At 38.8% G+C, this 15,214-nt stretch overlaps 2 protein-coding genes across 2 annotated transcripts in view; one reads left to right on the top strand and one right to left on the bottom strand.

Annotated features, from left to right (window-relative positions):
- The window catches only part of LOC107091768 (xylosyltransferase 1-like), a 40,468-nt gene extending 37,299 nt beyond the window's left edge, over nucleotides 1-3,169 (bottom strand). The window contains exon 1 of the mRNA XM_015385912.1: nucleotides 2,811-3,169. Within this exon, the coding sequence (XP_015241398.1) occupies nucleotides 2,811-3,095 (285 nt within the window). The 5' untranslated portion in view covers nucleotides 3,096-3,169. The remainder of the gene's footprint in view (nucleotides 1-2,810) is intronic.
- Nucleotides 3,170-13,221: 10,052 nt separating this feature from the next.
- The window catches only part of LOC107091759, a 36,545-nt gene continuing 34,552 nt past the window's right edge, over nucleotides 13,222-15,214 (top strand). The window contains exon 1 of the mRNA XM_015385901.1: nucleotides 13,222-13,574. Within this exon, the coding sequence (XP_015241387.1) occupies nucleotides 13,222-13,574 (353 nt within the window). The remainder of the gene's footprint in view (nucleotides 13,575-15,214) is intronic.

The following is a 15,214-nucleotide window of genomic DNA, read 5'->3' as shown; positions in this document are numbered from 1 at the left end:
ATCTATCTATCTATCTATCTATCTATCTATCTATCTATCTATCTATCTATCTATCTATCTATCTATCTATCTATCTATCTATCTATCTATGTCTGTCTGTCTGTCCACAAAGACAGGAAACAGAAATATTTCTAGACAATGGTTCATATACTAGCTAGAATATTATCATAAGCTGCAAGTTTGTTACACCATTTAAACCGAGATAAGGTTTGAAACTACTCTTTAAAGGCTCCCAGCACTTAAACACAGTGATGGAGGGACAGACCGTGTCATCTGATGAAATCAGTGATGACACAAGTCTGAACTCGCCATGTTTAAGCTGGGGGAGTTCCAGCTTGTATTTAGTTTCTTCCAGTGACTAATTTTTTTTTAAATCTGACGCTCCTTCCTGTCCATAAACACCCCATGTTGTTTATGACAGCAGACTGTGACGCCTCAGGATATCTGCAAAAAATGATTTGAATACTTTGCTCTTTCATTAGTAAAAGGGTTACATAAACATATCAAAACAAACTTAAGGGCTTTTCCCACACCAGATAAACATAGCAGCGCCATTAGATTAAGGAATTAAGAATAAGGGGTTCTGGTTTTCCTGTCTCTTTTTAGTTGATATCCTGAGGACTCTAAGTGGGAAAAATAATTGCATTAAAACAGACTTATAGTTCAGTTTACAAACTTAGCAACCTTTTTGTCAAATTCAAACCATTATTGAAAATATTTTCTAAATATAACAATGAAATCCATCAGCTGTGTATTTTATTAAGCACTGGCCGGTTTGTATTAATCCAATTCAATTTAGGTTATTTATATAGCAGGAATTTAAAACACTTGTCATCTCAAGGCACTTTACGGAGAAAGTCCTGTCAGATCATCCAGACCGATTGGTTTAAAGTTTGCTGTACAAGGAAATCTGGTGATTGCATTTCATTTCCAAGGACAGTAATGCCTATAAAACATGTTTTTATTTTAAGAAAGCTAATACATCAAAAGGAAGACACAAAAAGTACAGCAGATCCCTTGATAGAGACAGCTATGCATCAAAACTTCCAACCACAGAAACAGTTGTTTCAAGGTCAAAGTCTCAAACTGACACCTTTTCATTGGAAAAAAAATACATCTCAGTACATGTTAATTCAATCTTATTTCATACTGTTATTTATTTTAATATCTGCCATGGTGCTACTCCTCTACAAACGTTGCACTAATCATCTCTGCTCTCATAATGTTTCAAAACCACTTGCTTGTTTTTATTTGAAATTATTCCTGAATGTTTTTATGTCCACTGTACTTTTGCTTGTCTGTGTGTAGCACCTTAGCAACAAGACATATTACACATACTTTTAAAGTCCTAAGGACGCGGCTGTTCCAACGGTTGCAGTTCTGAATTCTCCCGATTGGTGCACGACTTTACACGAATAAATAAAGTGAATGTTATTAGTCGTTTATCAAGGGGGAGGGATTTTTTTAGCGGATGGTTCGCAAGCATGTTTGGTTGTGGACGTTTCGCTTCCCATCAAGGCAGCTTTTTCAAATCTAAATTTTCAACATTTTGAATTGATAAAGCTTCCTAGATGGGAAACGAAACATCATCAAACTTGGAAACAAAGTCCAGTGGATTGTTGTTTTTTTTACTTTTTTTGGACAGACTATGACCTAATTGACTGTGAATCTTCACCAGCAGTTTATCTTCATGTCTAAGAAAACCTAGACCAAAAACCAGTGCACTTGACTACACTTTAATTGATTAATTACACAAAATGGGCAGACAATCTAAGAAGCCTTTAAGTTCAACCAATGTAAAGAGTTATTTTTGAATAAATAAGAAAGTATAGAACCACCTCATGACAAAAGATGCCTTTAAGAAAGGATTTATGACTAAACACAGATTAAGCTGTTTAGAAACAATGAGGAGTGTGAACTTTTAAGCATGGTGGTGGCAGCATGATGATGAGAGGAGGTTTTTTTTTCCACTAGAAGCATTAATGCATAGAGAGGTTTTAAATCTGATTGAAACTTGACCAAATATCAACAGAGGTTTGACAGTTTTTTCAAACACGCCTGGGTGCAGATAACTATTTTAAACTGTCTTTCCCTGACTCAGATCAAAAACTCTAAATTAGTTTTATCCCCATCTCCCTTCCCCTTCCTCCTCCCTGCTCCTACAATAACTGCTGCCATCAATCTGCAGGATTTTAACTGTCGAGGCTCAAAGTGGAAAGATCACAGGCTTAACTATATAATGAAAGAAGAGAAAAGTGGATCCCTGCCATAAAAATCCCACCGTACTTTTACTCTTTAGTCCAACTAGCAGCAATTACAGCAGATTCATGTCTTAACAACACAGAAACACCTGAAGGAAACAGTGGAATCTGATCTGAAGCATTAGAAACTAAAAAATAACCCTGTAGGCTTGCAGGGCCATGTTTTAATCTGTAAACACAAATCATACCTTAACAGCCTGATATCACTGGAGCACAAGCAAATCTGAAGTAAAATCCTTAGAATAAGAAAAGCACTTAAAGCCTAAAGTGATGCTGACGCCATAAATACTGACAATAAAGGCGTGTTTATTGCTTTAATCAAATCAGCATCATCTCCTCCTGGAGCATCTTCTCCAGTCAAACCAGCAGCTTTGTAGAGAACAGCTCCTCTCTGATGAGGCTGATGTTCCTGCCTCCATAAATCAGGATCTATCTGGCCTTAGAGGGAGCCACCAGCTGCTGAAGCAGCAGCAGCATCCACGCGGACACGTCTCCGCTCCAGACACGCGTGGAAAGATCATATCAGCGGCTCTCATCACTCAAACCCACCGCCTGCAGCAGCTTGTGCCGGACAGCCGCCTTCCCATGCAGCAGCTGCGGCTCGTCTTTCCTCTGCAGCCCCCTCCGGATGCGCTCCTTCTCGGCTTTGTTGAACCCCCCGGTCCGGTCGTCCCTCTTCTCCCGGCTCCTGCCGCCTGTATCCCCGCCGCTGGAGTCCAGGCTGCTGAAGTTCCACACGATGAGGGTCTGGATCAGCAGGACGGACACGGCGGCGAGCAGCAAGGCGGAGCGGGAGCGGCGGGCCAGCCTGCGGGCGCACGGGTTACCGTTCATCTCCCTCCGCTTCACTGAGAGACTGGGGGCCCCGTCTGCTAAACGCAGACAGCGGGGTGTGAATGCTCCCCTCCACGGCCTGAGGGGGGCTGCAGGAGGGCAGACAGGAGGGAGGAGGAGAAATGGGAGGGGGAGTTTGGCACCAGATCGGAATGAGGAGAGAGGATTGGAGGCGGCGAGGAGGACGCAGAGAGGAGGCCCCCATGTGGTCATTCAGGGGTCCACAGCCGGAGGAAACGTTTACTTCTTGTCTAAATGACGTCCTGGATGAACAATTTTCAACCTTTTGGGGGCCAAAAAGGTTCCCATGAACCCATTCCAATATATGGTTATTAAACAAGGTCAAGTTTAGTTTATCTTTATTCCAAAAAAAGTAAAAAAAAATAAAATAAAAAACAATCCACTGGACTTTGTTTACAAGTCTGAAGACATTTCGCTTTTTTAAATCTTACTTTTCAACATTTTGAATTGATAAAGCTTCCTAAATGGGAAGCAAAACGTCTTCAAACATAGAAACAAAGTCCAGTGGTTGTTTTTTACTTTCTTTGCAATGACTATGACCTGGTTGACTTATAATCTTTACCAGCACTTTATCTTCATGTCTAAGAAAACCTAGACCAAAAACTGTTCCACTTGACTAGACTTGAAATACTTATTACACCAAATGGGCAGACAATCTAAGTAGCCTTTAAGTTCAACCAATGTAAAAAGTTATTTTTGAATAAATAAGAAAGTTCAGAACCACTTCATGACAAAAGATGCCTTTAAGAAAGGATTTATGACTAAACACAGATTAAGCTGTTTAGAAACAATGAGGAGTGTGAACTTTAAAGCATGGTGGTGGCAGCATGATGATTAGAGGATGTTTTTTTTCCACTAGAAGCATTAATGCATAGAGAGGATGGACATCTGATTGAAACTTGACCAAATATCAACAGAGGTTTGACAGTTTTTTTAAACACACCTGGGTCCAGATAACTATTTTAAACTGTCTTTCCCTGACTCAGATCAAAAACTCTATTTTGCTGCTAATTAGTTTTATCCCCATCTCCCTTCCCCTTCCTCCTCCCTGCTCCTACAATAACTGCTGCCATCAATCTGCAGGATTTTAACTGTCGAGGCTCAAAGTGGAAAGATCACAGGCTTAACTATATAATGAAAGAAGAGAAAAGTGGATCCCTGCCATAAAAATCCCACCTTACTTTTACTCTTTAGTCCAACTAGCAAACTGAGCTTCCATCTAAAATCAAGGCAGCTGAAACAGTGGCAGCTCCGGGCCAATTTTACAGGGGTCAAGTTTAGGATGGTGTTTCTTTTCACAAACACACAGAAGCTTTTCTCACGACCTTTTCCATTGACTTCCCTTCATTTCTACAGCCCAACTGAGACCCCTACCTTAAACCTCACCATTAGGGGTTAATACCTAACCCCAACCTAAGCTCAGCTCACACCTCGGTCCTAAACGTGACCCCTGACCCTAAAACAGCAACTCAAGGGGAGTTGGCATATGCCCCTCAAGGAACATTTGGTCCCCACACTCTGTTATTTTTCCAGAGAGTGTGAAGAACAAACACACTTATAAAACAGAGTAGGAGTGCATAATTTAGTAATTATTATGCCTATATTTTATATTTAGTATATTAATTGAGTCAGAAAACCAAGGTTGCATACTAACATAAAAAATGTGATCCTATACGGATACTACTGAAGCTTAAAGCTAACTGACACTTCTATATAATTGTTGAATTAAAGGTATAAAGGACGATCGTTTATTTCCGGGTGGATCATCTAAATAATAGGCCCTCCTAATTGTCAATTATTCTGGTGATATGTTTACATAATGCTATCCTACGTCCCGTTAGCTATCTTTTTCTGCTCATGCACACTTTCCGGCGTACATCTGTGGTGAGATGCGGTTTTAGCCAGTCATTGAAGCTCACCTTTCTCACAGTGGCAGGCCCGGAGCTAGATGGGGGCCAGGGGTGGCCATGGCCACCCTTAGCCAATCATTGGCCACCCCTGTGGCCAACCTACCATTTAATTGGTAACAGTTATCCTCTCAAGTGGAATATTCAAAACATTTTAATTTTTCATATATTAACAATTACTTGACAACAAAAACACTGTGGTTAATTATGCACATCAATATACTAATATTAAAGATGATAAATACAGAATTCAAGCAGAAAAAGATTTTGTTTAATGGGATAAAGAGAAAATTTACTTTGGAGTCTTCAGTGAAATCATAGATAAATAACTATTAAAAAAATTATTAAATAATCAATTTATGTAGATATTTGTACTTGTAAATATCAATTTAATGCAGAATGATGGCAATGGAAAAGATGTTTGCCCAACACTCAAACCTGAAACAATTTTATCCACTACACCTTTTATCTAGAAAGCACAGATGTTTGAATATATTTGTCTATTTGTTAGCAAAGGCTGTGGAAAATTATAGTTTGTCTTTATTTAGAAAATATGGATGTTTTGCTCATTAATTTTCCTGTTGGAACATTGTAGATGTACTGACAGGTTTTGGTGCCTATCTACTTTCAGCCACCCCTCAGCGTACATTGGTAATTGCCTGGCCACCCTTATAAAAATTTTCTGGCTACGCCTCTGCAAAGCGGGTCCCTGAAAATGCTTGCGCACAAGAGAAAAAGTGTCTATGAAGTGTATGCGAAGAAAAAGGCCCCCGAAGAGGGAGATGTATGTCAAGTCCAGTCAAGTCAGCTTTTATTGTCATTTTCTTAAAGGAATAGTACACCCAAAACATGATTAGCCTTCATTTTCTACTCACCCTCATCCTGAACAACACTCTGGAGTACTTTTTTGATATCTCAAATGCATCTGGAGATCTGGGAGGCTTCTTGCTGTCTGCTGACATTTAAATAATGGAGGTCTATGGCGCCCGAGGCAGAAAAGTCCATAAAAGTCCACAAAAAACGTGTCAATATTCCTCCATACTGCTCTTCCAATGTATTCCAAGTGTCCTGAGTGGGTAGCATCCATCCGCCTGCGGGCTCACGACACTACGTAAGCCAGCAGACCAAACCAGATGAAAGTGCGCATTCAGCGTCTGCTCTGCCGATAATGCAAGCATAGAAGAAGAAATGTGCTGTTTACCTGTGCAAAGAAAGAAACAACGAAAGAAAAATGTCTGAGGACTTCAGTGTTGAGGAAGAGCATCAGTTCTTTGCCGAGCTGAATGCGCACTTTCATCTGGTTTGGTCTGCCGCGGTTTCCGTAGCGTCGTGAACGCGCTTTCAGGAAATCCTATACACTACTGTTTATGCTCTAAAAACATTCTAAATGACTTCGTTTCGAGTAAATTCTGGATGCTACCCACTCAGGACACTTGGAATACATTGGACGAGCAGTATGGAGGAATATTGACACGTTTTTTGTGGACTTTTATGGACCTTTCTGCCTCGGGCGCCATAGACCTCCATTATTTGAATGTCAGCAGACAGCAAGAAGCCTCCCAGATCTCCAGATGCAGTTGAGATATCAAAAAAGTACTCCAGAGTGTTGTTCAGCATGGGGGTGAGTAGAAAATGAAGGCTAATCATGTTTTGGGTGTACTTTTCCTTTAATATGTACAAGACATACAAGGGAAATGAAATTACGTTTTCTCTCTAGAAATATACAAGAAATATACAAGACTGACATTTACATACTGACATAAACAGTGATAGACTGGTAAAATATGCTGGAATGCTTTGCGCAGAGAGCTCTGCTCACAAAGCATTATGGGACAAATCAGTTACAGTCTCTTCTGTCAGCGCATGTCTTCATAAAAAATTAGTTTAATATAACACTACAAAAAGTGAGAAGGAGAAATCAGTGTATTTGCACTTGATTTCATATGGTAATTATGCTTGACTTCAATTTAACTTGCCTGCCTAAACTAAAGGAAAAAAATACATATATTTCAAGAAAAAATGTCCTACGTTACATTTTTGCAGCTTTCAGTACAAGGGGCATAACAGGGGCCAGGACCAGTTCTAAAGGGGCACAGGCCCTCGTTGGCCCTTGTCTAGAACCGGCCATGTTTAGTGCAGGTTGGGGGTGTTCTGGTCTTCTAGCAAAATAACCTCACTGTTGAAAGAAGGGAGCGAGGGGTCTCAGCGGTGCTGATAAATCAGGAATTTAAGTGGAAAACTGACCAGATGGCATAGTGCAAGTTGATCCAGCGAGGGAGAAGGAGGAGAGGAGCTGCCAGCCGGTCTTGATACCAGAGTTTCTATGGGGGATCTGCAGAGGATTTCTTGGAGTCCAAGAGTTGTGTGCTGGAGTGGAATCCGAGAATTCATCAGAGAATCCTTGGGAGCAAAAACACAGAAGTGAGTTTCTTAATAAAAAAACAAGAAGCTAATCAAAGCTCAGAAGGCTTGACCTCACCATGGGAGTTAGCACTCATCAGAGCTCTTAGTTTTTTTTTTTTAGATTTTATTTGGCAAAAAAAATGTAAGAGCGTATTATCACCACTAAATGATTTGCATTGTGGACTAGAAGGACTAAAAAAAAATAATTTGAAATAAATGAGTGATTTAAAGAAAATCTATCACATTTTGAGATCTATTGGGTGATTAATTTCTCTTTAATAATTCAAATGAATTTAATCTTATTTTCAATTTGGAGAGATTCCTAAGCCAGAAAATAGTTTCTTATCCTCCACAATAATTATATTTCCCGTTTATTATATTTTCCTATTATTAATTAAGTCAAATCTAAGACATTAAAACTACTTAATCTTTTTCTTTCCTTTCAGCAGTCCTCATTTCTCCAACTCTTTAAAACCACCCGCCTTTTTTTCTTCTTCTCATTTATATTCCATAACCTTTGAGCATTGTGAATATTTATTAAATGTTTAATTGCTTTAGTTCAAGATTTTATTTATTTTCACACTACTTTGTGCATCATTGTACTATTTCCTTCTTTTTCCCTCTCCTTTTTTTTTTTTAGAAGTTTGTTTGCTGAATCAATACCCATAATGGGATTCATCCCCCCCTCCAAGGCAAAAGAGTGGTAACTATGAAGTGGCTTAGGATCAGTCAATCAGACTAATCAGTAAATCAGACTGAACGATTGTTGCTACTCCTCCTCCTCACCTAGAATTCAAATAGCTGGAGTTGCCTCATTTACACTGATATAATATTGTTTGTTGCAGCCAGGTTTCTGTAAGACAACATAAATAAATCTGGTTATCACTTCTTTCATGAGTTCTAATGAATTACATCACATCCCAGGCTAAACCCGCAGTAAAAATTAGATGCAGCAACCCTATTTAACCTGAGGAGGGCACCAAACAGTGTTTTAGACACAAAGGCAGGACTATTTTTCCACTAGCATCTAGGTCTCAGATTATTTGAAAGATTTACTACTCTAATTTAAGATCATTATTAGTTTTCTATATTGCTAAATATGGTTTTGATGTTTAACAATTATTCATTGTAAAATATGATCAGGACCTACAAAAAATGACTTCTGTCATGTTTCTCTTTCACTTTTAAACATATAAAAAATGTGATGGCTGTATTAGAGATAAATGCTGTGTTTTTGTTCCTGTTAAATTTACAAACAGAGATCCCATTATAAGGATTTTTTTTTTGTATAAAAAAAAAAATTTTTCTTTACAGCTTCTTGCATTATATTCTTTTTTTTCTGGTCTAGATTCTTTCTCAGCATGGAGAGGGTAAATCAGATATGTTGTAGTTTTACAGAACTGTAAAGCTTCTTTTACACTGATTTGTTAAATGTGTTTCCAAACAGTGAAATGCTGGTTTCCTTTACAGTTTTCGGCTTGGTGACAGTTGGCATAATGATTCTAATGAAGAGGCCCCAGCTCAGGGCCCTCCCTGACCCCAGTTTAAACTGACAGTTACTAATTCTGGTTATACTGTAGTATTAATTGAAACACTTAAATCTACTCACAGGATTGTCTGAAAATACAAAAATAGCTACATAAAAAAAAAAAAAATAATCAAAGGGGATGCAGTTTGCATTACTGTTCCCTTGAAGTAAGAAGCTCTAGAAGGAGTATATTCTGCAATTCAATGACTGGTTTTCCTTAAACATTTTAACCAACCTCTCACTCTGATTTGATTGATGCCTCGACATGATTTGTTGTGAATCATTGTGGCATAATAGAATCCGATTAAATTGAATTAGACTGTCACATAAACAAAAGATCTTACTTTCAGGAAAATTTTATTTACATATTTTTCAGTCATTTTCATAGGGTTGGTAAAATACCCAGAATCAGTCTTTGATTGTTGCCAAACACAGAGTTCTTTTATAATAAAACAATCATCGAACCTACAGGGGAACCACGGGAAGAAGAGGACACAGATATTGTGATGGTAGAATTGCTATGAGCACTGACAATCAGAAAACTGCTCAACAGAAGAAGTAGAGTTATAAGAAATAATGCAAAATGTCTGTTTTCAGATGTGCAAAACTTCTTCAAGTAATGCCTGCCGATGTAGCTGAAGTGAAAGACAATTCCAGTATCAACAAATGCGTGCCTTTTTAATTATATTTTATAACACAGTTAAACCATTATTTTCCTTTAATTTCACAATTGTGTACCGCTTGATCTGCAATACAAATCTCAATAAATAAAACATGTCTTACGGTAGTTTTTTACATTACATAATAAATGAAATATGGCACGGTTGTATAATTATTGCCACCGTTGTAACCTTTGTCCACACTTAGCAGTTTATGAGTCACACTGAGATGTTTTCTATCTGTGGGACTTTCTGAAGGACTCTCCTATAACACAAGAATTGACAAATCTAATGTTACAAATCCTCTAGAAGAACAGAACAACATGAGTTGGAAATTATTGCTGTGAAGTTGGTACTTAAGCCTTAGATTTTGGAACAATCATCAGAATCCCTAACCCGCCCTGACTTTATGCTATCATAGCTTGACTTAATATGTTTTGATAAACATAAATCTATATTTAAATAGTAAGAAGAAGTCCAATCTGATGTACCTATCCTAATTCATCTGTTCAACCATAACATAATTATCTACTCTTACTAATGTCTTAAAAAGGCCCTAAGTGTCAAAGTCTATATTTCTCATAATTTAAACTCTCTTAAAGTTGCTTATGTTCTCTAAGTCTTTCTAGGTTGAAATCGATTTCATTAACTTTTAAGCTAATCTGTTAGATTAGATGTAAATTAGGTGTTTTCCCAGGCCCTAGCAAACTTGTCAGCTGGCCTGAGTTGTAGTATATATTTGGATTTACTACACCAAAACTGCTCAGCTGCTTCACATCAGAAATATTCAGGATAATCCAACATGTATAAAAAAAAATCTGGAACCTTCTACCGTTCTCATCCTATCGGCAATATTACTGGCTGACAGAAGTGAAAGCTACATCTGATTGGAACAAATCTCCGGCAGACAACAGACCAAAAGAAAGTGAAACAGAGCAAGTCTATATTTAGAGTTTTATAAGAATTGGCACACGATTCAGGCTGTACTTTAAGACGGACAGAGCCAGAGGTAAGTCAGAAGAACAAAAAAAACGTATTTTTCCCAAAGGGAATCATTTAAACATGAAATATGATCAACGGGTATTTAAGATTAACAGTTAACCTTTAAAAAACAAACAGATTGATCTTGATGTCTGAAGAATGAAGGAGTAAACTTTCCACTAATTAAAGGAGAATATTTGCTAAACATTATGGTTATAATTAGGATATATTCAAATTAATTAAAGCAACGGATACAATTTTCTTTATAAAGTGAATGTTTCTTAGCACTGATTAGCAAAATTATACTTTCTGCCTCTTTGAAACAAACACAAGATATTCCTATTCAACTTTTAACTGTGAAATGTTTCTGAAAACTTTAGAAGAAAATTCAAGTTTGTTAAATGTGTGTTGCATTTTATTGTCTTCTGTTCATGAGCTCATGGTTGGGCAGTGAATAAATAAATAAAGATAAAGAGAAATACAAATATTTATCTGATGCGTGTCAGACCAACAGAAGACCTCATTTACACAAAGACTATAAATGTGTGTCCTTTTGGTGCTTTCTCATGTTTGGTCTGCCTTACTTTCACACAGGTGATCTTTGAACCAGACATGTCGAGATACCAGCTTCTCCTGGGGCTTCGAAACCCCAACCTGCACCTTAGGCTTCGAAACCCCAACCTGCACCTTAGGCTTCCTATTCAGTAGCTGTTAACCTTCTGGGCTTTTAGATTCATGACTCCTTTATAATTTGTCCATATTTTTACACAATTTTCTTTTGATGAGATTTCCTGGTGCAACACTAAATAGTCTATAATGTGCTTACTATACGTCACTTAAAGAAAAAGTCCGGTCATATTCAGAATTCAAACTTCTGAAAGTACTTTAAATATGAAATTATTACATATTGTTCAATAAATGATCAGTGTTTTAATTAAGAGTGATTTTCATTTCAATGTGCTTTACTAGAGACATCCATGTTTGTCAAATAACACTACTGCCACCTACCAGTTTGTGACGTCATGCTGCGGTATCGGCTGTTCATCAAGTCCCAGTGCAGTATCTGGTGTTTGTCACAACGCTTGTTGGGTTTTTAATCCAGAGAAATGTGAGTTTAAAAGATTAAAAGGAAAATGATCAACACAGAGACAGGATTTTGTGACCTCAGCGTATGCCGGGTGGAGAGAAGATCCTGGCTTGGAAAGCCATCACCTTCTCCCACCGATCCCTTCATAGCAAAGCCTTTTATTAACAGTTTACAACATCAAACAGGCGGGCCTAAAACAGAAGAGCCAGTAATCATTGTCTGGGAGGATGCAGGTAACGAGATGGTGTGAATTGACCAACTGGCTGGATGGAAGTCACACAGCCGTGTGATTCTGCCTCATGACCTACAGGAGGTCATAAAAGTTTATGACCCTTCTGGTTGAAACACAGGATAGTTATCACTCTAACAACGCTCTATTATTATTCTTCGAAATGTTGGCTACATATTACAAGTTTTTTCTCTGGCCAGAAGTTTGATGGCAAATCCTCCCTCTTCAAGTTGGTAACCCAACAATGAACCCATCCGTGGAGAATCAGGAATCGGAATGGTGAAATAACTAATTTTTTTCACTTTTACCCGATGTATTACAAATTCCAACTGGCATGCACGTGGGCATTGTCAGTTTCACTATAGCTCTGGTGAATTTCAATGGTGAAGTCCTCTGGAAATCTTCAATAATTGTTGTGGATTGCAGGCGTGTCTAGTAGTTCCCATTGATTTTGCTTTTAAAGCAGGGAGAATTTATTAGGGTTTGTTTCCTGTATAAACCACAGTTCAGCGGTTGTGGTTTAGCGACTGTGGACATCAACTAGAACACTGGTTCTGTCGCTGTTTTGAACTATGCAACTGCCTCTGCCACTGCCGCCTCTCCCTCGCCACCAAAGGGAACACCCTGTTTTAAAGACTGCTTTGACTGATAAAATGAAGCCGGTAGTTTCTTTAGCTACTTTTTATTCCGTAAAAATTCAAATATCCACTGGACTTGGTTTCCAAGATTTGAAGACGTTTCACCACCTCTCCAGGAAGCTTTCTCAATTCAATTCATTTTCTCAATTCAATCCATTTTGAATTGAGAAGGCTTCCTGGAGAGGTGGCGAACCGTCTTCAAATCTTGGAAACCAAGTCCAGTGGATATATTTTTGAATTTTTATGGAATGTCTATGACCTGGATGACTGAGAACCTTCATCAGCATAGCTACTTTTTAGTTTGCTTTACACACTAAAAATCCAGCAAACTGTTGCTGAGATAGTTGACTCCTATAAATGTTTGGGTTCTAGCCTTAATTACCTGTGCAGGAGTAATTTCATAAATACTCTTTATGCATTGAAGTTTAAGAGCAAACTCTTGCTGCAGAGACCTTTTGGAGTGCAGCAGATGCTTCTTAGGTTCTTCTTTGTCTCTGTGGTAGCATCAGCCATCTGGACAATAGCAGAACATCTAGTTTAAATGTTTCCCCATTTTTCCTGCAGGGATTCTGACACCATCATGAGCCGGGTAGAGCGGATTGAAATTTATAGTATTACTGTGAAAGCATATCCGGTGACTATTCCTCAGACCGTTGAGAACCAATCCTACATCATGTATCACGGCACTACCCGGCAGAATGCTAAAAGTATCCTTGAAAATGGTTTCCGTCAATCGGAAGACGGCATGCTTGGTCCTGGGGTCTACTTAACCAGAGACTTGAAGAAAGCAAGGCGGTATCCTATTAATCACCCTAAGTGGGACAGGGTGGTTATAAAGGTTAAGGTCAATGTGGGCAGAGTGATAGCCATCAGATACAATAATCACCCTATGCAAAAGACCTGGTGCTTTCATGGATACGACACTGCCTGGGTGCCGCCCAATTGTGGAATGGTGCCAAGTGGTCAGGAGGAAGACTGCGTTTGGGATCCTCGTCGAATGAAGATCCTTCAGCTCATCTACCCCAGACTTGATCCTGCTCAATCCATTGTTGCAAGTCTTTTAAATCTTTTAATTTAAAGCAATCATTTGTTCATTTATTGCAATCACATGCATTATTATAGATTTGGTTAAAACAAATACTTTGTACATTTTGTCATTTTGACCTGAAAAAATAAAAGCGTTTATGTTTTGAGGCTAATCTGAAGTTTTGATTTTTAGCATTTTACATCACTTAAACCATAACCATATTATTAAAAATATATTTTTGAAAAACAAAAGATCAAAACTCAAAAGCCTGAATGCTTTTGAATATTTGCTTCAGTTAACAAACCTCCTCAACTCCTAAACTATTCTTCAAAATTTACAGGTTGCAGTGGGATTGAGTATGAAATGAAAATCTATTTGAATCATGTTGGTCTAATCAGGAAACCTCAAAAGAAATTGTCAAGTGAAAGTATTTACTCAAGGGACCATTATGGTTTAAAACTGATTGGGTTCCATAAAGAATGTTCTGTTTGTTACCTCATAGACCCAAATGACTCAAGCAAATTTTCTTACAATACATTTTGAACGGATTAAGGACCACCTGAAGATCTTGAACTGATCTTGCCAACATACCCTAGTTTGAACTCTGACCCACTTTGTATTAATGGAACTTGAACAACGCCCCCCATGGGGTCCACAGACATTTTGGTTAAGAAGTGACATTGAAAGGGGTCAACCACAGAAAGACACTATAGAATAATAAATTGAACGCCTTGTGCTTTAACACCTGAAAGAGATCACTGAATCCCTACTGGATCCCCTAGAGTTTGCCTACAGAACCAACAGGTCTTCAGACAATGCTGTCAAATTGGCCCTTCACTACATCCTCCAGAACCTGGTTTCCGCAGGTGCCTATGCCAGGATCTAGTTTGTGGATTTCAGCTCTGCCTTCAATACAATCATCCCAACTCTGCTTCAGGAGAAGCTCGCCTAGGCAAGTGTGCCTGACTTCACCCGCAGATGGATTACAGACTTGCTGTCTGACAAAAAACAGCATGTGAAGCTGTCAAAACATGTCTCAGACTCACAGCTCATCAGCACTGGTTCCCCCCAGGGCTGTGTCCTTTCTCCTCTGTGCTTCTCCCTGTACACCAACACCTGCACCTCCAGTCATCAGTCTGTTAACTTCTGCAGTTTGCAGACGACACCACTCTGATTGGACTTATCTCTGATGGTGACAAGTCCACCTACAGTTGGGAGGTTGACCATCTGGCTACCTGTTGCAAGAGGAACAACCGTAGCTCATCGCTCTAAAAACTGTGGAGATGGTTGTGGACGTCAGGAAGAAAATGTGAAATCATCAGAAAAAAATAGAGATTTGCAGAGTGGAGCATCTGTTGCGAAGAAAGCAAGCAATATCTACAGACTTGATCCAATATTAGGACAAGGTTTACTGTATGCGGCTGGTCAGCTTCAGCCCTATCTCTGGAAAAGAAACATCCTGTTATCCTTTCTCAAGGCCAGCATGTTTCCAAACAAATAGTGCAAGATCTTCATCAGCATCTGGGCCATGCAGGAAGAAATTATATGCTTTCAGCCAGTGGCGGCCGGCCCATATGGGGCGCTGGGGCACCGCCCTCCCTGATAAGAAGAGAGAAACGTAAAATATATTTTTAGAAAT

The sequence above is a fragment of the Cyprinodon variegatus genome, unplaced genomic scaffold (genome assembly GCF_000732505.1).
Source record: "Cyprinodon variegatus isolate N-32 unplaced genomic scaffold, C_variegatus-1.0 Scaffold351, whole genome shotgun sequence".
NCBI lineage: Eukaryota > Metazoa > Chordata > Actinopteri > Cyprinodontiformes > Cyprinodontidae > Cyprinodon > Cyprinodon variegatus.
The sequence above is the reverse complement of the archived record's forward strand: the minus strand, read 5'-3'. Positions and strand labels throughout refer to the sequence as shown.